This window comes from Orycteropus afer, unplaced genomic scaffold (genome assembly GCF_000298275.1).
Source record: "Orycteropus afer afer isolate SDZICR_OR568_19922 unplaced genomic scaffold, OryAfe1.0 scaffold00293, whole genome shotgun sequence".
Lineage (NCBI taxonomy): Eukaryota > Metazoa > Chordata > Mammalia > Tubulidentata > Orycteropodidae > Orycteropus > Orycteropus afer.
In genome coordinates, this window is record NW_006921880.1 from 848844 (window position 1) to 874254 (window position 25411).

At 36.6% G+C, this 25411-nt stretch overlaps 1 protein-coding gene across 1 annotated transcript in view; it reads left to right on the forward strand.

The window, feature by feature from the left end:
• TNKS2 (tankyrase 2) overlaps positions 1-25411 on the forward strand; it is a 61206-nt gene that overhangs the window by 26827 nt on the left and 8968 nt on the right. Inside the window, exons 10-24 of the mRNA XM_042782363.1 lie at positions 83-174; positions 261-339; positions 2943-3114; positions 3493-3528; positions 5531-5610; positions 10886-11031; positions 11607-11772; positions 12594-12813; positions 13239-13348; positions 14313-14501; positions 16308-16560; positions 17925-18007; positions 20179-20299; positions 23136-23233; positions 24601-24675. Coding sequence (XP_042638297.1) covers positions 83-174; positions 261-339; positions 2943-3114; positions 3493-3528; positions 5531-5610; positions 10886-11031; positions 11607-11772; positions 12594-12813; positions 13239-13348; positions 14313-14501; positions 16308-16560; positions 17925-18007; positions 20179-20299; positions 23136-23233; positions 24601-24675 — 1920 coding nt within the window. The remainder of the gene's footprint in view (positions 1-82; positions 175-260; positions 340-2942; positions 3115-3492; positions 3529-5530; positions 5611-10885; positions 11032-11606; positions 11773-12593; positions 12814-13238; positions 13349-14312; positions 14502-16307; positions 16561-17924; positions 18008-20178; positions 20300-23135; positions 23234-24600; positions 24676-25411) is intronic.

Genomic DNA, 25411 nt, shown 5'->3' on the forward strand with positions numbered 1-25411 from the left:
TTGTTCTTAATTGGAAACACAAATGTTTTACTAAATATTATATGTATGGTCCTTGGTTAATGCTACAGTTTAAATCATTTAGCATTGCGCTGCTGCATCTCCGTATCCCAAAAGAAAGCAAATATGTGAATTGTTGCTGAGAAAAGGAGCAAACATCAATGAAAAGACTAAAGAGTAAGTATACTTTTAATAATTAAATATTATTGACTTTCTCTTCTGGAAAATATATTCATTGTCTGGCTGACTTTTTTCTCTTTAAGATTCTTGACTCCTCTACATGTGGCATCTGAGAAAGCTCATAATGACATTGTTGAAGTAGTGGTGAAACATGAAGCAAAGGTATACTTCATTATTTTCTATTTAGCAAATGAAATGCTTGACTTTCTGAACTATTACTCTGTCTTAAATGTTACTTTTTTCCCTCTTAATCTATACTTAAAAATAGTGACTGCAGATACTTTTTCTATATCTAGTTCTTTGCTAGAAAGCCTATTGACCTGCTCAAAAAATACATCATTCCTGTATGTCCTTCTCCACTATTCCTTTTAACTACACCCACTGGTCAAGTTATCCTTAAGGTCTTATTTTAACAGTATGCACTTTTCAGATTATCTCCAGTTGGAGACATACTGATTCTGACCTATTTTCTGGTATTCCTTTGTACTTGTATCTATATCCTTTTCTACTATATCACGACTCCTATTATTTACGCCAGCCATAGTGTTACTCTTTCCTCTGTTAGTTTTGTGACTAAGTCAAAGCACATGAAACAGAAGTAAATAAATTAATTAAATAATTTGACTGAAAACATGTTGAAAAGTTACTGTTCTTTAGTTGTCATTTATGCACATAGCCTTTTATTCATAGACTAGTTATTCTTTCCCCAAGACTAGGAACTTTCAAAAATACTACTCAGTAAAAGATACATAGTATCTTCAGATTAGAAGGGGTGACAGGTTATCCAGTTTAGTAGTTTCCACAGTTTTTGCCATAGATCCTTGCTTTCTTGAAACAATATTTGGTAGAAATTCAGTGTGTAACACAAAGAATGGAACTAATCCAGAAGGAAGGAATAGAGAGCCTGAACCTCTGGGTAGCCTCTGAGACTATTCATAAGTGGGCTTTGTAGGATAGTGTGCTGGTCTGCCCTGCCTTAGGTTCTTTCCTTGGGTTTCCACTCGATCTACAAATTATTTTGAAATATGTCATAAAATAGGATATTCTGCAGTTTCTTTTTGTGTTGCTTCTCAGTGTCCTAATTTCTCTTTTAAGAATTCTTGATAATGTATAATCTTGAACTTTACTATTGTAAATTGTTTAATACAATAAAATTTTTCTTCATGACTGCTTGGTGTATTTCATTTGTCTGTCTTTTCTGTAACTTTGTTGATTGCTTTTCTAATAATTGTGGTGCACTGCTTAAAGAATGTCTGGATGCATATTACATTTGAGTTAAGGAACTACCTTGATGGGTGACTAAGCATCCAGGTTTGCTAAGGCCAGAGGAGTTTTCAGGAACACAGTGCTTTCAGTGCTAAAACCAGGAAAGTCCTGGGCAAACCGAGACAAGTTGATCACCCTAATCTTAACACAAAATGATACCCAAATAAAGTTTTCAAGTGGATGTATCTCATATTACAGTGAGTTTTGGTATGTGAATAGATAAATAACCTGTAACATTTTAAATTGATATCTCGGGCTCTGTAAATATGGAGACTACCTACTGGTAATCATTTTTAGGTTCGTTGAGAAATTCTTGCTGTATGGCTTTTGAAATATTCTCTAATCCCAAATAGGAATTCACCAAAGTCTCAAAACACACCAGTGACGCACAGGATTAATTTCTGGTTATATTTTGAAGTATGATTTCCTAGCGTGTTGGGGTGATGCTCTTTTTTATTATGAGGAATTTCAAAAATACAGCAAAGTTTAAAGAATTTTACAGAGAACAACTGTATACCCACCACCACATTGTACCACTAACATTTTAGCTATATTGTTTTATTGTATATTTATCAGTTTTTCTCTGTGCCCATCAGTATATCTTACTTTATGTCACATTTCAAAATAATTTGTAGATAATTGTACATTTCTCCCTAAATACTTGTACATATACATCAACTAGAGTTTAAAATTTATTTACAATTTTTCTTTTGATACAAAATTTACATGGCAATGAAATTTCACAAATCCTGAGTGTATTTGTTGACTGATACATACACCTGAGTAACCAAAGCTCTTATCAAGAATATGAAACATTTCATGGCACAGGTAATGCCCCATTCCAGTTAATCTCCATCCCAAGAGGCAACAACTGTCTGATTTTTTTCCACTTAAATTGGATTTGCCTGTTCTAGACCTTTACACAAATTCATATATACTATTTTGTGTAAGGCTTTTCCATTCAGCATATTGTTTTGGAGTTTCATCAATGTATCACTAGTTTATTCTTTTCTATTGCTGAATTTTCCATTGTGTGAATATATGTTTATGTCCACACAGATTATATTTTACATTATAAATGAGGTGGATGATTAAGCCAGTAAAAATAAGTGTTTTAATGCTAATTTAGTCTCTGGCTTTGTTACTGATTATCTTGGGGTTAGTCTCCACATTTCTGAACCTCAAAGATCCAGAAAAACATTTAGGTTAGATTTTCTTAATATCAAGCTCTAAATGATGTGACTCTATGAATGCTTTAATGGCTAAACACAGCTGTTACTCAACATCTCACACTGTAAACCCAAAATTAGGTCTTCCTGCTAATGCTAGCATTCATGAATTAGAAGGTTTATGCTCTAGATTTGAGCAAAAATACTTGCTTTGGTACTAGATAATAAGCTTCACAAAGAATAAAGATTTTTAATTAGTAGCAAGTATTATGCTGGCTGGTTTTAAGGTTTGCATTATAAGGCTAATTTCATCTTTTTCTGCTTGTTAAGGTTAATGCTCTGGATAATCTTGGTCAGACTTCTCTGCACAGAGCTGCACATTGTGGTCATCTACAGACCTGCCGCCTGCTTCTGAGCTACGGGTGTGACCCTAACATTATATCCCTTCAGGGCTTTACTGCCTTACAGATGGGAAATGAAAATGTGCAGCAACTTCTTCAAGGTATTAAGTGCTTCTATGGGATTAATTTTGAAAAATTCACCCTTTAAGCTTTTTACAGTTGTTCAATGTAGGTGTTGGTAGTAAAAAGAAAATTATTGAGATTTTTTTTGTTGTTATTATTTCTTAATTCATTATATTCAGTGCCCAAATGTTAAGTATTAATTATGATTTTGTTCCAGTAGCATTTTTCTATCTAATTTCTCTTGAGCAAATAACTGGTTTTAAGTTTTTATCAAGAAAACTTTTAAGAGTAAGATATAGTAGTTGATACTTACATTTAAAAAAGAAAACTTAAAAAGACAGCAGTCTCTTAGTAAAGCAACCCTAGTGATAAATAAAACCCTAAATACTGGCCCTGCTTCTTCACTCCTTTTTTAGATCCTTCATATAGAAGGCATGTAGAGTTTGTGCAAGGTAAGCAATGATTTGACTTACTGAAACATTTTTAACCATTGAATATTCTCATACTTAACTGTATTTAAAATATATGGATCAAATATCCACACAGTTGGCATAGGTTCAGCATTTCAGCCTAGAAATCTGGACCCATTATAGTAAATATAACAAAATATTTGCTGTTTCAACATTTTTAACATGTACCCTTTATTGACATTCATTGTATTCATCATGTTGTGCAGTCATCAGCACTGTCAATTTCTAAATTGTTCCCATAAATTTTAAAGTGTATTTGTCTATATCTCTAGCGTTTATTAGAATTTAATGAAGTAGCTTAGAAGTCTAAAAGCTCAGATGGAAAGAAAATGTAACATATCAAGCCTTTTGTACCTTTAAGAATCACACTGATTCTTTTGCCTGTGGTCTGGCAACTACAGTTTGAGAAACACTCATTAAATCAATAGAGGTAGAGCGATAAAACCTTCTGGGATCTGCCAGAATTGAACTGTAAGGCTGCTTTCAAGATTCCTTTGACCTCTCCTACATGCCACACAGCCATTTCAGTGTCAGATTTGGGGTGATAATGTTAGTCTTACTCAGTTGCCTAGAGTCCCTGCATGGTGCAAACAGTTAACACACTCATTTAACTGAAGTCAGGTTGGAGGTTCAAGTCCACTCAAACGTGCCTTGGAAGAAAGGCCTGGTGATCTCCTTCTAGAAATCAGCTACCAAAAACCCTCCTGCTTTGTTCTGTTGACACACATGGGGTTGCCATCAGAGTCAATCAGTGGCAGCTGGTTGGTTATTCAGTTTTCTAGTATGAACATTTACAGTCTTTTCTAGTTTTATCCTAACTGCTATTACATATATTTTTACTTATCTTCCCAGTTAGTTTTTTAAAATAAATTATCAAAGTGAAATTTTAGGTCAAAGGGTCGCATATACTTATCAGATTGTCTTTAGAAAGGTCCTAGGTACCATTTCACACTCCTGCTAACAATGTTTGAAGGAATCTTGTTTACTCATCAGCACCAGGTACTATCATTCTTTATATTTTCTTTGGTTTGATGTGTGTGTGCTGATTATAGAACTAATGGATACTTTTTTAATGCAAACTATAGAAATATTGTAAGTTGCCCTTCCCCAGTTACCTCTTTGCCCAGTAGTGAATGGGGAAAAAAAAAAAAAGGTATCTTGTTTTAATTTGCATTTCTGATTATGAATAAATTTAAACATACTTTTGAAGTGTTTATTGGCTAGTTCTGTTTGATTTCATTGTGAATTACTTATGTCCTCAGCCCATTGTTGAAGTCTTCTGGGATGTTCTTCTCAAAAGAACTCCTTATATACTGAATATATTCTAAGATACGTATTGTGATATTTTTTTCCATTTTGTTCTTTGCTTTATAACTTTATTTAATGCTATGTGATTAGTGACAGATCTTTTTCCAAATCATGTTTCTTTTTAGGCTCTGCCTTTGATGTGTTCCTATTCTATTCCAAGACATAAAAATACTCACTTATATTTTCTTCTAGTACTCAGAAGGTTTAATTTTTTTATACTTACATCTTTAATCCATCTAGAATTTATTTTGTTATAAGGTATAAGGTAGATCTTTTCTTCCTTTAATATGTAATCTTAGATGTACTATAGAAACAGAATTTCAGAGCTGAAAATGAATTGAGATATCTAGTCCAACTTCTAGAAACTGAAAAAAGTCTGAGCCAGAGCAAGTGGCAGAACCACACTTAGATCTCTGGCCATTCTGCTGCTATTTTAATACTTTTCTCTCTGTCCACATGGCTTGCTTATAGAGCAAGCCACCTGTCATCATCATTTTATGTCCCTTTGTATTACTTAAATCATATTTTAGAATTACAAACTTTTGCGTACATAGGTTTATATACCTATTTCAAAAAATTTTAAGAGAATCTTACTATTTTTCCCCTATGATAGAAATTTCCTACATAATTTATGTGCCTTCTAAACGGGAGTTAATCACTCTTTCTCTCTTTTTAGAGGGTATACCATTAGGTAATTCAGAGGCAGACAGACAATTGCTAGAAGCTGCAAAGGCTGGAGATGTAGAAACTGTAAAAGTAAGTTATGTTTTTGCTGATTTGGGGGCTTTATTTTTACATTATTTAGTTAATCTGCATTGTTCTCATGAAGAACCTAGTTGTTTATATGTGCTTTATTTTAAAGGTCAGTAAAACTTAGTTCTGTGCAAGTAAGGAGCATTGGGTAATGAAAGAAAAAGAATTTTTAGTTTTACATGCATCTCAGTAAGTTACATTCACAAATTTAAATAGTAAATGCATTTTGCTTAAAGAACCCATTCATTTGTCCTTTTAAAGGAACAAAGTATATCACATTATTGTCCATTATTGTTTACATATGATGCGTAAAACAAGAAGGGAAAAAACCTAAACTATGAGTCACTTCTGTCTATACATTTTTTTTCTGGTTTCTTCCTTTCTCTGCCCCTCTCTACTTCTGCTTTTGGGGACTCAGTGTTTAAATATAGTAATAATATAGAATTGCCATTGAATCAAAGGTACTGTCTCATAATTACCCACGTGGATTTTTTTTTCCCCTCTTATCTTTCTCAGAGCAGCCAGCTGAAGCTCTTATTTCCCCCATCTCTTATGCATTCTACCCTGAAATAATCCTCAGATTCTGTTCTGCTTTTTAGCATAGAATCATAAGGAGCTCTAGTGGCCTTGTAGTTAAAACATTGGGCTACTAACCAAAAGGTTGGCACTTTGGACCCACCAGCTTCTCCGTGGGAGAAAGATGAAGCCTCCTGCTTTAAAGATTTACAGTCTTGGAAACCATATGGGGCAGTTCTTCTCTGCCCTAAAGGATCACTATGAGTCAGAATTGACTCAGTGGCAGTGGGTTTGTTTTGTTTATAGAAAGACATGTAATGTTTTAATGCCTATACCAGATATTTCTGTTAAACTGTGTATTCAAGTAAATAACTCAGAAACCTACCTTTTTTCAAGAGTGAGAATTTTATAATTCAACTAACATAAAATTCATTTCATATTTTTCATTAAAAATTCCTCAATAATTTCAAAGCTCTTATTTTAAATTTCAAAAGCTGATAGAGGGGAAAGGAGCCTAGTGGTGTTGGGGTTAAAGCATTGGGCTGCTAACCAAAAGGTCAGTGGTTCAACCACACCAACTGCTTTGTGAGAGAAAGATAAAGCCATCTACTTCCTTAAAAATTACAGCCTTGGAAATGATTTAGGGCAGTTCTTCTCTGTCTGTAGGGTTGCTGTGAGTCGAAATTGACTCGATGGCAGTGAGTTTAGTAGGGAGGAAAAAGATCTTGGGTTTTCTTTTCCTCACAGAGTTTTTCAAAACGACTATTTTGATTACCTGTCAGGGAGTACTAACAGGTCATTACTTTAACAGAAAGCTAAATCTGTTGATTTAATTCATGGCAGAAGTAGGTTTTGAAGCAATTTCAGTATGGTGTGACTATGAAGTCTTGCATAGACCCACCCAACAAAGTTCAGAATTTTAAATATTCTGAGAAGTGTGAATGCTGGTCTTATCTGAACTTGAGTTCTAAGGGAATCTATTCACTGTCCTTTCAGATGAAGAGTTTTCTGGAAGTTAATTTAAAAATCCTCATAATCCTTTCCTGTAGTTTTATCTTCTGTAAACAGTACAAGAGTAAACCAAACTCAGGGTCATCGAGTCAGTTTCAACTTATAATGACCCTCATTGGGTTTCCAAGGCCGTAAATCTTTATGGAAACAGATTATCCCATTTTCTTCCATGGAGCTGCTGGTGGGTTTGAACACTGACCTTTTGGTTAGCAGCCATATGCCTTAACCAGTAGAGCTCCTTGTAAACAGTACAGTCGTCTCCAAATAACTTAAGATTTTTTTCTTTTTCAAAGAATAATGCTGTTTTATTCCTTACCATGACTTATATTTACAGTTTAACTCACTTAAGTAGGAGACTAATAGGGTATTGTGAGGAGGATTTTCTTTCTGTTATTGGCTACTGACTTGCAGAAAAAACAAATCAGGTAGTGAGCTGACGTTTTATTAGGAGGGGTGGGGAAAGATAAAATTTTCAAGGTAACTAGTTAAAAGGCATCTAGTGGATTTTTTGCGGGAGTAGGTATGATTAAAAAAACTTAAAATACTCGTATGCTTTCATATGTTAGACAACACAAAATTATATTCCGTAAACATGATATTAAAGACAACTTTGTTTTCATAAGGATAGCGGTCTAGAGGAAGAGATTGATGAAAAGATGAGGCTAAGGGTAGGAATTAGAGAACAAACATATTGTCACTGGGTCAGAGAAGACCTTCATCTCCCCTTTCTCTCCATGTGATCAAACTGGCTTCCCTCGCCTGCTTTTAAAATCATGTAATGGAAATATATCTTTGTCATTCTTTCTGTTCCTTACCTATCTCTAGTCAGATGACTCATTGTGAATCACTGGGACATGAACATTTGCATATTACCCAGTTATTTATGTACTCACTTGTTTGCTTAGTAGTGATCCATTAAGCTAGATACTTCATTGGACATCTAATACTACAAAACCTGTGCCAGAATGTATAAAAATAAGGTTTGGGGAGCAGAGCGGTGTAAGAATGGCATGGAGGAGGCATCTGACCTCCTCTAACTTCATAAGGGAACTTTACCAGGGGAAAGGATAATCATCAGCATCAGCCACCCAAGACTGCTTCCTGTGAGGCAGAGGTCATACCTCCTCTCCCTAGCCTTTTTACCAATTCTAACACCAACCATCCCTGTCACTGTATTCTGTTTCTCCTCTGGGTTCAATAATTCAATGCAGTGGCCACACTCACAGACCATTCTCACAGTTAGAAGGTTTATTAGGGAAGAGAACACTCAGGATGCAGTTCTTCAAAAAAGACACCCTCTTTTCAGCCATTCCCTCAAGTAGGCCCCTCTCTGACCCTTGGCCTCTCAGCCTGGCCTCTGGCCTGCTTGGGCAAGTGTAATAAAACTTTTTAGCTCTGCCACCAAGTGCCTGGAGGCACCCCACTCCACCAGCTCATCTCCTGCCTCAAAGTGCTCAGCTTTTTCATTCTACAGGTCGCCATATCCACTGTGCCATCCCCTGCCATTTCCCGTTGCTGGCCTCCTGGTTCTGCTGCCCCTGTTGCCACTGTCTGTCTGCCGCCACTTCTTGCCGTCTTCCACCGTCCATCTCCAGTGTTACAGCTCACTCGCTCACTTTCTGTTTCTTGGGTTTAGGAGGTTCCCAGTGCATGGACCCTGAGTCCAAAGGATGCACTCGGCTTCTGTCTCTTCTCGGTGGTAGTCAGGGTACCCCTGTGCTCTGGAATTGGCTCTCTATTAAGCCTAGTAAGATGGCAAAACTGACCAGTTCCCTTGTTTAGGGTTCCATACACAATCTATGCATGCTTCCACCCCCCCAGGGGTTCTTTGCACCTTATTCATATTAGCAGGTTGTTCACTCCTCTTGGTGGGTCACAAGCACTTTATTTGTATAGTCCCACTCAATCGTTCTTTAGAACTCACAAGACTGTGGTGAGAAAGGCCATACAAAATTGATCCATCATACTGTAAATGTGCCAGAATAAGTACCAAACCTAGCATTACCTAGTGTAACCATTAAAAATATTCATTCCTAGGGTCCCACTTCAGACCCACTAAAACACCGTCTCTTATATGAGACCCTAAATCTCTATGTCTAGCAAGCTCTTGTTGCAAAGCAGAGACCAGTCCTTTGATTAAGCCCTTGAGGTAAACTCACTGATAACTGGCACCTCTGCTTATTGGGCTTAGGTTATACCTGGTTTTAGGGTAGGATAGTGAAAGAGGAGGAAAGAGTTTTTACTAACATTGATACTCTTTTGACTTCTTGAGCACTGTGATTTATTGCTTCCCCAAATTTCCATGCTTTATACAATACTCAAGACTTTTACATATTTTGAGTATTACAGCCTTTCTCAACTAGTTTCCTCATCTGAATCAAAGAGCACAGAAATTATTTGAGTGAATGTTTTCTTAATTCTCCCAAGGATAATACATAACTAATAACATTCTATTAGGTAGTTCTTTCCATACTGCAGTATGATTTTCCCCTATAGGGCCTTAACCAGAGCATCAGCATCAATGAGAACCAGTGCTTCAAACTGGCTCTTCCTTGTTCATTCATGCCTGAGGAAGCTAAACTGCAACAGATCCAAAATTTTCAAATTTGAGTGAACCAAGATGGGAAAAATTGCATGTCAAAGCCCTACTAGAAACTTAATCTCCTTCTTAGAAAAGAAGGGCAGCATACACTACACATTGCCTGGAAACCACATCTCTTACATTTTGCATTTTGAGCAGAGTCTGAATAGCTGTGCTCTGCTTGAAGATGGTGGCTGATCACACCACTTTGTATGTCACTGTCCTCAGTCCTACCAGTAATCCAGTCTCATGCATCAGCCTCCTGAAAGGGTTCTCTATATGTTTCAAGTCTCCTGTTCCAGAGCTTTCACCTGTAATTTTTCCCATCCTGGTTATCATTCCAGATCACCCAAATTTTAAAAATTCAGGTCTGGTCCAGTTTTGCTTCATCAGCCTGAACCAGTTTGAACAGGTTCACAACCTTGCTGAGAACTTGTTAGAAAGCAAATTCTCAGACCCACTAAATAGAAACTGGGAGTAGGGCTCAGTGCACACGAAAGTTTGAGAACCCTTGGTGTACAGCAGTATTTCTCAAACTTGAATTTGCTTACATACCACCAAAAGATCTTGTTAAAATGTAAGTCTTAAATTTTTAAGTCTCCTAGCTAGCTGATGCCTGTGGCACTGTGATCCAGTGTACCACTGTATATCCAAAAGCAAACCAAACTCACTGCCATCACGTCAGGCCCGACTCATAGCGACCCCTCCTTGGGTTTCCGAGGCATTATCTCTAAGGAAGTAGATTGGCCAATCTTCCTTCCAAGGAGTGGTTGGTGGGTTTGAACCACCAGCCTTCTGGTTAGCAGTCAAATGCCTTAGGCACTTCGCCACCAGAGCTCCCTCCACTACATATATTTGCCACAAAATGGAAATTGTAATTGCTGATATTTGATGCTTAGGTTACCTTTATGTAAATAGTAACAGTGGCAATCATAAAATTGGCCTCCTGCCTTTAGAAAAAGTTGAAGCAAAAGCATAGATGAGAGACCCTCAGGGATTCCTAGAAATGACAACATGAAATAAGAAGAATAAATAATAAATCATTTTTGAGAACTCTGATTTGATGAAACAAGAAAATAGATGAGGTATTTGAATCAAACAAGCATTATAAATTTTATGCCATTTGTCAGAGTATGGACCATCATATGTTTCCTGTGTTCCATCCTACAGAAATTATGTACTGTTCAGAGTGTCAACTGCAGAGATATTGAAGGGCGTCAGTCTACACCACTTCATTTTGCAGCTGGGTATAACAGGGTATCTGTGGTCGAATTTCTCTTGCAACATGGAGCTGATGTGCATGCTAAAGATAAAGGGTATCTTTTTTGTTACAGCCTTTTTTGTCTGATCTGATTTTTTTAGAGAATCTGAAAATACTTTTATGAAAGTTGTTAATGTACTTTCCAGGAAATCTGTTTCCTAACACTGGCTTAAATATAGCTTCTTAATTATAGTTAAGATTTTCTGATTAGCATTTATATGGACTTATTTGCATAATGCCTTGTTAAGAATTTTATAATAGTAAAGGAGATTACAACTTTAGTGTGGTATTAATTTTTACTATAGTAAAATTATCAATTTTCTTTGAGAATTTTTGAATCCTTCAATTTATCTTAAAATCAATTTTCATTCAGAATACACAGTTCTCAAGTCTAGATAATGAATATGTAGTTGTTTGTTTTAGTCTCTGTATTTTTAAATATTTTTGAAAATTTCTCCCTTCCCCAAATAAGGAAGTTACTTTCTACTTTTAGTAGATTTAGGTTCTGCAAAATACAATCAGTATAATTCTTTACATAGCTTAAGAAAAAAGTGTTTCATCAGTTATATGTAATTTATTTAAATTAAAACATTGCCATCTGTTGCACTGCTCATCTAACTTTCATTCCAGGGGCCTTGTACCTTTGCACAATGCTTGTTCTTACGGACATTATGAAGTTGCAGAGCTTCTTGTTAAGCATGGAGCAGTAGTTAATGTAGCTGATTTATGGAAATTTACACCTTTACATGAAGCTGCAGCAAAAGGAAAATATGAAATTTGCAAACTTCTGCTTCAGGTATATTTAAGTACTTACTGTGGATAGTGTATATTACATAGAATATATTTATGATACTTGTAATAACTCTAATTTAAACTTAAGTTAATAAAGGAGTAGGAAGCAAAGTTATCTAATTCTCTACCTAGATTTCAGAATGTGATGACATTTTATATTTCAGTTTAAATGTATGTTTATCACACATAGATTTATTATTGTATAAAGTCAGCTGGCATCATGTGATAGTTATCTGTTTTAATTTTTCCTATATAATAGTTTGGGAGCTCTGGTAGCATAGTGTCTAAGACACTTGACTGCTAACCAGAAAGCTGGCAGTTCAAACCCACCACCAGCGACTCCTTGGAAGGAAGGTTGGGCAATCTACTTCCGTAGTGATACTGCCTCGGCAACCCAAGGAGGGGTCGCTATGAGTCAGGTCTGACTCGACGGCACATAACAACAACAACAACATGTAATAGTTTAACCTCAAAATATTTGGAATTGATGGTACTAATACATATATCAGTGTAGATATTTATAACAAACACAAGAAAGGTTTCCCGTGATGATGAAAACTAGAAATAGTTCATTTTTAATAGATGATACTTTTTCTTGATACTGCTTTATTTTGAACATAGTTTAAAATTTGTACTATATTATTGCATAATAAAAACCCAATAGTATTTAATTGCTATTATAATTTTCTATGTATAAACGAAACATTAATAAATATTATCCTTTAAGGTAGTCTCAGAGTGGTTTTCTTTGATATAGTCACTTATTTCTCATGACCAAGAACAAACTTAAGCCAGATCCTTCCTTTCTGTTTTTCATATGCCTAGCATGGCGCAGACCCTACAAAGAAAAACAGAGACGGAAACACTCCTTTAGATATTGTTAAAGATGGAGATACAGATATCCAGGATCTACTTCGGGGAGATGCAGCTTTACTAGATGCTGCCAAGAAGGGTTGTCTAGCCAGAGTAAAGAAGTTGTCTTCACCTGATAACGTAAATTGCCGTGATACCCAAGGCCGACATTCAACACCATTACATTTAGCAGGTAAGTGAATGAAATTTCACAGATTTAGATTGGTGACATCTAAGAGTCATTTTACATGAGTAAAATATTTTCTGTAAGCAAATCTGAAAAATTCCAGCCAGATACCTTCTAATACCCCACCTCATTGAGGTGAACCATATATCAGTCATGTTAGCTAAGTACCAGTTCAGTTAGTATTGGTATGTTAAATTCAGTAAGAACAATTGAAACAGTCTCTGCCAGGCCTCATGTGCTTTAGAACCCTTTATTCCAGGTCACCCTCATGTTTAAGTTCTCTTTGATGACTAAATTTTAGCTACAGAAACTTGAAAAATGTGCCTGTTAAAGCTTTTCATTCTCCTGATGATAATAAACCTTAAAGCCTTTTAGAAGTTACATAAGTCATATTGAGGAGTGAAAGTAATTTTATTTCTTTTTAATATTAGCTGGTTACAACAATTTAGAAGTTGCAGAGTATTTGTTACAACATGGAGCTGATGTGAATGCCCAAGACAAAGGAGGGCTAATTCCTTTACATAATGCAGCATCTTATGGGGTAAGCTCTTTCTGTGTTACCTTTAAAAATCCGTGAAATTTTCAAAATGGAAGTCATTGTTACTGTTCAAAGGGAATTTAGTTTGACTGTCTCATTTTACAGAGAAGTAATTATGAGGGCCAAAGAGGTTAAATAACTTCCAAGTTCCAATTCTGAATCTACTCTAAGCTTGTCTTGTGACATGCAACATGTTGTTGTCATTTGTTTCATTGTTTTCTTTAGCATCTGTCTCTTGTTCTTTATTTCAGTGAGATATTGGTGATTTTGTTTTATTTTTTGGTGCCAAAAAAACCTCACTGGGATTCGTAGGAGTCAGTAGAGATTCAGATGCATTATTCCTGACTTATAACAGCCCTGAATGTGAAATGCACTTCCTTAGTGTTGACCATCTTCAATGGTATAGTTTGAATAAATGATACCATTTATATACTGCTAGTTCATCAATAGGAGCCCTGGGGGCACAGTGGTTAAGCATTAGGCTGCTAACCAAAGGGTCGGTGGTTTGAACCCTGCAGCTGTTCTGTGGGAGAAAAGAACTGGCAATCTGCTCCCATAAAGACTACAGCCTAGGAAACCCTATGGGGCAGTTCTACTCTGTCTTACAGGGTCACTGTGAGTCCGAATCAGCTGACAGCACATAGTAGCAACACAGTTTATAAATGGATGTTCAAGAGTTAATAACACACCAGTGAATTAGGAAGGATTAAGGTTACATTAGTTTAGTTTCCTTCTGTGTAGAATTCTTAGCTATTTTATAAGGAGTTTCTTCAAGTTACTGAAACGTCCAGTGTACTTTTTAATCAACTACCCATAAATTATGTTTGGGAGAAACATGTTTTTTCTTTTCATTTCCAGAGTAAGTTTGAAATTAATGGAAGTAGGTATACAGCTAGTTTCTTCTTAAGAACTAAAGTGTGATATAAAATAACATTTCAGACTATAACAGGAGTATTTTCTTTTACAGCATGTAGATGTAGCAGCTTTACTAATAAAGTATAATGCATGTGTCAATGCCACGGACAAATGGGCTTTCACACCTTTGCACGAAGCAGCCCAAAAGGGACGAACACAGCTTTGTGCTTTATTGTTGGCCCACGGAGCTGATCCTACTCTTAAAAATCAGGAAGGACAAACACCTTTAGATTTAGTTTCAGTAAGTGATGGGCTCTCTGAAAAATCTTAATACTTTCCTGACTTTAAAATTCACTTGGTGTATATATAAAATATCTTCATAGTGATTGTGGCAAAAACTGATTGTTAGTCCAATTTTAAATTTGAAACTTCCTTGGTATTAAAAGATAGTAAGTAAATAATAGCATTATCAGTCAGTTACTGTATACTGAGTACTTTTGGAAACAGAAAAAGTATAAGATAGAATTGCTTATTGCATTAGTTGGGAACTAAAACAGGCACAGGCCTTCAGTAAATTCTGTTACAGTGCCTACAATATAAGATAATACAGGCCGAGAGTCTTTATGAACTTCCCCAACTAGGCATATTGCCCTCAGGGTGTTGCCACAAAGCCTACTTCTTTCCCACACTCCCCCAGCGTTCTCATTGCGTACCCCACCAGAATGTTCGTGAAACAAACCTGTTACTCCAGTTTTCCGTGGAGGTCCTTTTTTCCTTCCCCTCCCGCAAGAACTCATGTAGAAGTCTCCAGTATTGCTTCCACCTCTGCTTTAGCCACTGTGGCCTCAGTGACTGAGAACATTGACCAAAGCAGTGGAAGGAAAGGGGAAGAACTTCTTTCTGAGGTGGGGAGGGAGAGGAGTCTCTTCTACAGACTGTTCTACTGAGAGAGAGTCCATTCTTCTAAGTTACAATGAGAAGCTGATTTAGTTCAGCTGCATTGGGGTTATATAGATTTTCCTCAACAGATTGACAACCTAACCATGTTTGCAACATTATTTCTTCAGGAAAATGTCTTTCTAGTTCCAAGCAACTCACTTAGAAATGAACTTTCACAAGTCAGTCTGCCCATATGTTGGTTTGCCACATAGACTTAAGTGATGGTGAAACTAAGTGCTCTAGAGAACATGTGTGGGCTTTAGAGTCAAACAAACCTGACTTGGAAGTCCAGCTTTACCATTTTTGGGTATATAATCTTGCAAGTTGCCTAACCTCTAAGCCTCAGTTACTTCATCTATAAATGGGGATAAAATAGATCCGGTTAAGAGGAGAATTAAAATAATGTACTTAAAGTCCTTGGCATGATACCAGGTTGATGATAATAAGCACCCAATAAATGGTACTATTATTATAAACAAATTTTATATGCAAACTGTGAAAGCCATGGGAGTCCTTGGACTAGGGGAAAGAAAAAGGTGAGGACTGGAATAGTCAGTATAAATGACTAACAGTGAAAACAAGCACCGATACACTTCTTGCCAAATGTTAATTACTTAGTGGCCTACTTCGGCATTGTGAAAGAATGGCATATGTCACTAATTAAAAGAATTAATGTACTAGTACATTCGAGGACTTTGTCATGTTTTAGCAGATTTGATTAAAATTATCTTGTTGAATATTTTCTAAGAAAAACCAACATCATACTGTTTGCCAAAGTTCCACACAGGTGGAGTTCCATCTTTCAGAGTAATAATGATAGAATTAAAAGGTCTTCCTTTTTCAACTGATACTCTGTAACTCCATTTCAATGCTTTTAAATCCTGGTACTCAAACTTGGGACGTTCCTCATGATTTGCCACATGAACAGTTATTTTGATTCTGTGTGTTGGAGGTGTTCTGAATTACGTTTTGTATTATAACAATTTAGCTGAATATCATCTGGTTTGTTTTACTATTTAATTAGCATGATCTATTTTATATAATAAATTCTAGTGCAAATCTGCTATTATTTTGTCATATTTTTATATTTAGGAAAATACATCCTATTGCGTGTAATAGAATTGTAAAACTTACGGTGGATTCCTTGTCTCTCTGATGTGTACCCTAGGCAGATGATGTCAGTGCTCTCCTGACAGCAGCCATGCCCCCTTCCGCTCTGCCTTCATGTTATAAACCACAAGTGCTCAATGGTGTCAGAAGCCCAGGAGCCACTGCAGATTCTCTGTCTTCAGGCCCATCCAGTCCGTCAAGCCTTTCTGCAGCCAGTAGTCTTGACAACTTATCTGGAAGTTTTTCTGAACTCTCTTCAGTAGTTGCTTCAAGTGGAACAGAGAGTACTTCCAGTTTGGACAAAAAGGAGGGTGAGACATTGTGCAAAAATAACTTTTTAACTGGTATTGTAGCCCCTTTGTCCTTTGGAAAGGATCTCTGGTAGCACAGTGCCTAAGGTATCTGACTGCTAACCATAAGGTGGGTGGTTTCAACCTACCAGCCACTCCATGGAAGCAAGACTGGGCAACCTACGTCTGTAAAGATTTACCACCTTGGAAACCCTATGGGGGTTGCTATGAGTTCGTAATCAACTTGACAGCAGTGGGTTTGGATTTTCTTTGTCCTTTTGGAATGCTAATAAATAATTTTTAAACCTAAAATATTACTGTTGGTATCAAATTAATTATCATAGCCTGAAAATTTTAGCCATTTACTGTTTTCTTTACAATATTGATAGAACTTCTAATGAATTTTCTCTTTCCAACTTGAGAGTTGATGAATCTTAGGCTGTTCATCTACACTTTAGATGTAACTGTGCTTTTTCAAGGTGTAGAATTCACTACCATCAAGTTGATTCTGACTCTAGGTGATTCTAAAGGACAGAATAGAACTATCCAGTAGGGTTTCCGAGGCTGTAAATCTTTACAGAAACTCACTGCCACATCATTTTCCCACAGAGTGGCTGGTGAATTCAAACCACCATCCTTTTGATGGTGCCCAGCTGAGCCACCAGGGCACTTTTTTGGTTGAGTAGTTAGCTTTTTAGTATTTACTTCTTCCAGTGTGTGGGGTTATACCTTTGACCAATGTCAGAATACTCAGCTTTGAAGTATATTTGTAAAAAAGACACTAGAAAGGGATACATATCCCTGTAATGTCTGTCGTGCTAGTCTCTCTTCTTTTTACCTTTCTAAGTTTATCTGGCCCTGTGCAACATTATGGAGCTTGTTTCTTAGTCTTTATCATGAACTAGCTTATACCCTGAATTTAAAAATCTAGTGAAAAAAAAGTTTGAAGTAATAAATTAAAAGGTTTTTCTTTATCCTGAGAATGTCCTGTTTTTCTGATGATACTGAAATTTTACAGCTTTCTCTCTGCCATTTTTAACGTTACATTCCGTATTATCCCAAGTAGCTAGTCCTGTTTTCCTTTATCTTTATGTTCTTCATGTTGTTGTTGTTGTTGTTGTTTGCTGTCGAGTTGGCCCCGACTCATAGCGACCCCTCCTTGGGTTTCCGAGGCAGTATCACTACGGAAGTAGGATTGCCCAACCTTCCTTCCGAGGAGTGGCTGGTGGGTTTGAACCGCCAGCCTTCTGGTTAGCAGTCAAGTGCCTTAGGCACTATGCTACCAGAACTCCTATATATAGTAATATCATGAAACTTAATTGTTACAATGTTGACAGTCATTAGTCTGATGCAAAATTTTGTTATGCATTTTTCTTTCCCCTCAGTTCCAGGTGTAGATTTTAGCATAACTCAATTTGTAAGGAATCTTGGACTTGAGCATCTGATGGATATATTTGAGAGAGAACAGGTGAGTAGGTGAATTATACTGCTTAATTCATGTTTTATCGAGAAAATTGAGGAATACAAATGGAGTTGCTGTGAGTCAGAGTTGACTCAGTGGCAACTTGGGTTTTTTTTTTTTTAAGTGTGTATGTTTTTTAAAATGCCCTGAACCATTCAAACTATTGGGGGGCAGTTGTTTTTAAGAGACTGGAAATAAGTTACTTTTTAAATTTGGCTTTTTCTTGGAATTTCCACTGAATTTATTAGCATATATAGTGATAATAAAATAGCTTCCTTGAATGTAAAGTTTAGCTTATTCGGTCTTGAAGTTTCCCTTGAACTCCATTTGTTCAGTTCTTTTATGTCAGTTGCTGTCTTCTCTAACCCTGAGATTTCTCTGACTGCTATAGGGAAATATATGGATATGCCAATCATAAATCTGGGCTCTGTGTATGTGTGTATGTGTGTGGTTCAGAAAATATAATTACTGCAGACATGTACCCCTACCAAACCAAACCAGATCCACTGCCATCAAGTTGATTCCAACTCATAGTAACCTCCATTGGGTTTCCAAGGTGGTAAATCTTTATAGAAGTGAATTGCCCTGCCTTTCTTCTGCAGAGGGACTGATAGGTTTGAGCCACAGTTAAAATTTTGAAGTAGACTTTAGAAATTCCTGAGCTGTGCTATAAAGAACGGCCTTAGAAGTTTCACAAAATGGAACATTTTTATTTGGGGTAAAGGATGAGTTTGAACAATGGTAGAGGAATACCAGTTAGCATATGCTGAAGTCTGAAGGAACCATTGAAGGCGTTGTATGAGAGGTATATGTAAAGTGTTGATGGAAAAGAATCCGCTTTTCCATATAGTAGAGCTGACAAGAGACAAGGTTGTAGTCACTTCTTGGCCACAGCCAGCTACCCAGAGGGACCGAGTAGGTGGACCTGTGGGCTCAGGACCATAGTCACAGAGGACATCAAGTTCAATTGGCATAACATACTACACAAAACATTGTTCCATATCTTACTTTGACGAGTAGCAACTGGGACCTAAAAAGCTTGCAAGCGGTCATCTAGATACAACAATGGGTCTCTCCTCATCCAGAGCAAAGAATAATGAAGAAAACCAGAGATTCATGGAAACCATTAGTCCAAGCACCTGGTACACCATGTGATTCTCACCCTGTATGACTATGAGACCAGAAGAACTAGATGGTGCTCAGCTACCACTGTCAACCACTCTGAGGGGGATCTATGTAGGAGATCCTGGATAGAGTTTGAGAGCAATGTGGAACAAAACTCAGAATCATTTGATTAAAAAAAAAAGGAGACCAGGTTTGCTGGTCTGATAGACCCTGATGGAACAACTGAGACTATGGCCCCTAACTGCCCTTTGGGTCTGGAATTGAACCCACTCCTGTGGCTTCTAGCCAAACAAAAGACAGGCATATGAGCTGAACATTTACATTAGGTAGATACACTCCTTGGAGAGAACAATCATGGGAGAATAGAAGGGCTGTGTACACACAGGGAGACGGTTCAGGGGGCAGGAGTGCATGAAGGGAAGGACACAGGGAAGAGGTAACTATGGGAGGAAGTGGGAGGGGAGCTGATGCATTGGGGTAAATCCTTGTCAATGTCCTGAGACAAAGTGTATGTGAACTGCTGTATGGAAAGTGAATTTGCTCTGTAAACTTTCACCCAAATTGCAATTTAAAAAAAAGAAAAGAAAATCTGCTTTTCCAAGATAAAATAGTAGACCTGGAGTGAGAAGGGAGGGGCAGGAATGCTGCAAAAAAGGAAAAAAAAAAATGCATTGACTCATGTCACTTTAGTTTTGTGTCTTTCACTATACCTAAATTATATTTCAATAAAGTGTATTAAAAAAAAAAAAAAAAGACCTGAATGCAGTTAATTTGAAAATGCATTTTTGTAGTGCAGTTTATTTCTGCTCAGGTTCTAATGCTAAATTAAAATAATGATAATTTTGGTATGTCATAACACAACTTTCTGGGGTTTTTTTTGGCTCCAACTTCTCATTTTCTGTTAACTGGTTTGTTTTTATTTTTAAGCTGCTCAAAATAATTTTAAGTAAATGTGTGAATGTAATAAATTGTGGGAACAAATCTAATTTGAAGTTAAGAGTCTAATATATATGAGTAAGAAGAGTCTAAACAGTTTCATCCTCTTTTAAAAGATCACCTTGGATGTATTAGTTGAGATGGGACACAAGGAGCTGAAAGAGATTGGAATTAATGCCTATGGACATAGACACAAACTAATTAAAGGAGTTGAGAGACTTATTTCTGGACAACAAGGTATTTCATTTGAAATAATTGCTGTCATCAGTTAACAGTTTGAATAAGGGCAGTCCTCCACTTACTAAATTAAATGTGTTTGTAAGAGAGTCAGTGTAATAGGAAGACCACTCATGAGGACTTGGGATACCTGGCATCAAGCTTACCTCTGCTGCTAAATGTTCAGCTACCTGGGTTTCTGTTTTAACTGTGAGAAGCTAAGTAAAATTTCCAAGCCTTTTATTACTTTCGCACTTCAAAATTAGGAAGTTGGATGAGATAATTTCTGAAGAAATTCTGGCTCTAAAATTGTATAATCCTAAGTGATCTAAAACTTAAATACCTCATTTCTTATGGTAATATAATAGGCAATTATTAGATGTTCAGGCTAGCACGTAAAATGATGTAGTAAATGCCTTATATAGCTGAAATTCTAAACAGTTGCAGTGAGAATATTGGAAAACAGTGTTGGAGTTGAGATTAAACAAAGTTGAGTAATATTTTTATTTCTTCCAAATGTTACTGCTTAAGGAAAATGCAGATTACATTCATTGAACATACACTAACACTTTCTGATATCAGATCCTGAGTATAGAAAGGTGAATCATTTTAAGTGTCAGAACACATTTTAACTTCATTGTTAAACTGAGTGAGTAGTTTACCTTGGGTCAGAAACACCCTATAATTGAAGTCCTGGCTATACAACTGGAATTGAAGAGAAACTTTGATTAGAAAAAATGGCGAGATTTTGGGGGAAGAATGTGTATACTAGCCAGGATGGAGTCCTCCCCTTGATGAAGAAGTAAGAGCACTTCTCAGAATTAAGTGATTCAAGCTAAGGAATTCTTTAAACTGGTATTCTGGAGCAGGATCAATTAAAGGTAGTTGCGCTTTACTTGCCTTGTATGAACAAGTTTAAAATGCAGTATAGTCTTGGATATTTCTAGTATAGATGACAGATTTTATAGAGAAGAGGGGAAACTAATGGCTCCTTGGAATGTTAGTATGCAACATAAATATATTAAACAATGAAGCAGAAATAGTATACTTAGTTGTGGACTACTCTTAGATTCTACTGAAATAATACAGATCTAGTAGGATAGCAATTCCCTGGAGTGTTAGAATGATAAGTAGTATCATTTAGAAAAGAGAGTTCTGGTGGTATAGTGGTTAAGGCATTTGGCTGCTAACCAGAAGGTCATTGGTTTGAAATCACCAGCTGTTCTGCAGAAGAAAGATGGGGCATTGTGCTGCAATGAAGATGTATAGCCTTAGAAACCAAATGGGGGTCTCTGTGAATCAGAATCACCTCGGTATCAGTGAGTTTGGTTTTTGATAGAAAAGAGACCATGTAAAAAAGAAAGACAGGCATAGTTTGTACATCAGTATGTTACAGTATCTGACACATAGTGAAGACTGCATGGAGGGCTCAGGAAAGGTGAAGACAACATATGCTGCCCCTAAGTGGCAGAGGTTCCTCCATGCTACCTCTGGTCCTGTAGTTACTGACACATCCAGCTATGATTGGGTAGGAGCATTCATTTGGTCATGAGACAAAACGGCTATGTCTGATTTAGCATATCAGGGTCACTTTGCTATATGAAGAGTTATCATCATCTTCATCTTCATTTGAAGCCATGATTCTGTATCTATATTATACCTAATTTGCAGGGTGGAATCAGTGGTTGCCTGTATGGTCTTCCAACAGTCTCTCATCTGGCTGATTTAATAGCCTCAGCTCTCATTCAGTGCATCAAATCAAAAGGTTACTTGTTCTTACCTTCCAGCACTGATACACCTCTTCTTAGAGAGATCTGCAGACACCATAGTCAAACATTTGTCACAGTCTTTGTCCTGTAAAATATTTTCCTCCATAATTGTGGATTCCATAGTTCATATAGATACTGTATTTCAGCATTTCCTGTAAGATTCTATCAGAGTCTGGTATATTGGTGGTAGTATTGTTCTTCAATTCACAGCTCAAAGCAAGAATAGTGCTCTAAATTCCCAAAGGCAAATCTCTGTCCAGCAGTAAAAGATTTGACCCTACCTGGAAAAACGTCAGAGCTCTGGCAGCCTTCTATAGATTAAAGGAGAGAGTTGTATTACAAATATACCAAAGAAATTAGAAAATTCCATTTAAAGAACTTTTGTGAGAATAAAAGAAACAAAAATGTATATGGTTATTTTGACCATTGACATTTAGTAAAAACAACAAATTCATTGCCAAATTTTAAAGAATCTCTTATGGGTCAGGATAGGTACTGAGTAAAGTTTAGGTAGTAAACTTTATTCTAGGATAATTTAAAATTACCTTGAGGCTATGCAGTTCATCATCATTCCTCATACTTAGGAAGAAAACAGGGATTAAATACTGAAAGGGCTGCATAGTTAGTGAAAAAATAAAGCAAAAAATAAGTTAAAGAACATATGTGACATAAATTCATTATAAATAGGAGATAAAGAAAAGAAATATTTTCTGAAATATTCCTACAAAACCCTTATGGCTAGCCAGATCATAAATTAGTCTAAATGTAATACAATGCCCTTGTTTGGATCCTAGGACAGAAAAAGGATATTAGTGGGAAAAAACTGGTAAGAGCCTTATAAAACCTGTGATTTAATTAATAAATTTTGACAGTTGTACTATAGTTATATAAAATAGTAATATTATGGGGAGTTGGGTGAAGGACGTACAGGAACTCTGTATACTATCTTTCAGCCTTTCTGTATGTCTAAATTATTCCAATTTTATTTTTCAAAATTAGTAAACATTAGATAAAATCAGGTGATAATTTTGGGTTGATGTTAATTGTTTTGTTGACTTTTTTTTCCCCCTTCAAATTTTATTTCATAGGTCTTAACCCATATTTAACTCTGAACACCTCTGGTAGTGGAACAATTCTCATAGATCTATCTCCTGATGATAAAGAGTTTCAGTCTGTAGAGGAAGAGGTATGCTCATTTACCTTCAATATTTGGTGCTAAAGGGGCAAGGAGACAGCATCTTCTGACCTCCTCTAACTCCACACGAGGAAGACGGAATCATCATCAGCACCCAAGGCCTGTTCCTATAAAGCCAGCCTTGCCGCCACCCTCCAGTCTGCTTGCCAGCCTTGACACCAATGTCCCTCCCGCTGCACACACCACCTCTCTGGGTTTGATAATTCCCTGCAGTGGCCACACAGAACTCACAGATTATGGGGTTTATTAGGGAAGCAACAGGCTACAATGCAAGTTCAGGAACGTGCTCAGTCTTGCAGCATCACTCTAAGCAGCAGGGCTCTCAGCCGGCAGAGAGATGCCTTTCTGCCTTTGGGAAGGCTCATTTTAAGCCTGGCAGAGTAGCGAAACTAACCAATCCCAACACTGGAATTCTACACACTTGAGAAAGCGTAAACTTACCCAGAAGATTACTTCATGCTGCCCTAGGTGGATGACTTTAACAAGCAGCTACTCAGTTGCTTGTGGCAAAGTGAAAGTTACAAAGACTAGAAAAGCCATACTATGTAATTCACTACACTTCCTTTGGAAAAAATAGATCTCGTATTGTTGGTTCACTGGCTAAATTTCCTGGAGATTTCCAGATCTAATTGAACATGTAGTATGTTTTAACTCTTTACCACCTGGAAACTTCTAGCATTGGCGTTTAAGGTGCAATCTCTCAACAAACCTTGATTCCAGTAACTTGGTTCAGTATTAGAATTAATAACCCACTGTTGGAGAAGAGGTTGCTGCCATTTGAAAGAAATGGTTAATGTTCCCTCTTTTTTTAAAGGCAATTGCAAAGTGTAGTATCTTAGACATGACCGGAACATGTGGATGCTACTTATCCATGAAAATTTTCCTCCACTTTTCTTCACACAAAACTCTCGAATCCATTAAAATGTTGAATAGTTCCCTCATTATTCTATGAAGAACGTGTACCCTGTGTATATGCGTTGAGCACAGAGATAAAAGTTGAGTGAAATTTGGTTCTAAACTCAAGAGACTCCTATATTAATAAAATACAAGTTGTTCTTTATTAGGGCAGCATGAATGAGAACAAACCATTTTGTTTTATTTTTTAGTATGTTTCTTTTTTTAGTTTGTGTTATATAATTTTCACCTATAAATACTGTTTTCTGGTTGATCATATTAGCTAACTATTGTTTCTAGAAAATAGTACCTATGAACTTACAGAACTCATACTCTTTAAACAATGAAAATGTTAAAACTTGCAGTCTCAAAAATAGATTCAGATGGGTCAAGAACTGTGTTCCCCAAATCAAAAAAAGACATAAAAACTAATGCGTATATATTTGAAATAATTTGTCCATCAGATGCAAAGTACAGTCCGAGAGCACCGCGATGGAGGCCATGCAGGTGGAATCTTCAACAGATACAATCTTCTCAAGGTAATAAGTTAGTGGAAACAAAGTGTGCAGAAATCACAGTCTCCAAGCCTGACGCCAAAAGCAGCTCTCATAAGAACATAACGATAGTCCTGCCCTGCTGGATTTTATTGTGGCATCAAGGGATGTTTTGCAGAAGGCTGTACCTTGGAAGGTTAAGATTCTAAAACCCCTATAATGGTCAATAATAACGAATAATCCAGCCCTTATTGAACACATTCAAGTCTAGAGATTATGCTCTCTCTTGGGAGAATAATAAATCCTGTAAGGTTAGGATTTTAAATTATATAAAGTAGTATTAAAGTACTCTGTGGTAACAAAGCTGAATTATTTAGTGGTTCATGAACGGATTCTGTCTCTATACTCATGCTATGGTTTGTATTTATCGTAAAAGTGATTACTTGAGGTTTCTGGGAGTCCCTATACATACAGCTTATTGTAAACTAATAGTATTCCTTATATACCTTCATCTTCTCCAAAAACAGTCTAAAAAATGTTTATGTCAAGAATAAGAGTCTTGTCTCCTTATTGTTTTCAGTTACACTTCTTAGGACCTTTTCCAGCTTTGCTGTGTTTTTCTTGTTATAGTAATCAACCATACTTGAGATACATGATTTTGAATTGAGCTCCGGTAGCATAGTGGCTAAGGCACTTGACTGCTAACCAGAAGGCTGATGGTTCAAACCCACCAGCCACTCCTCGGAAGGAAGGTTGGGCATTCCTACTTCCGTAGTGATAC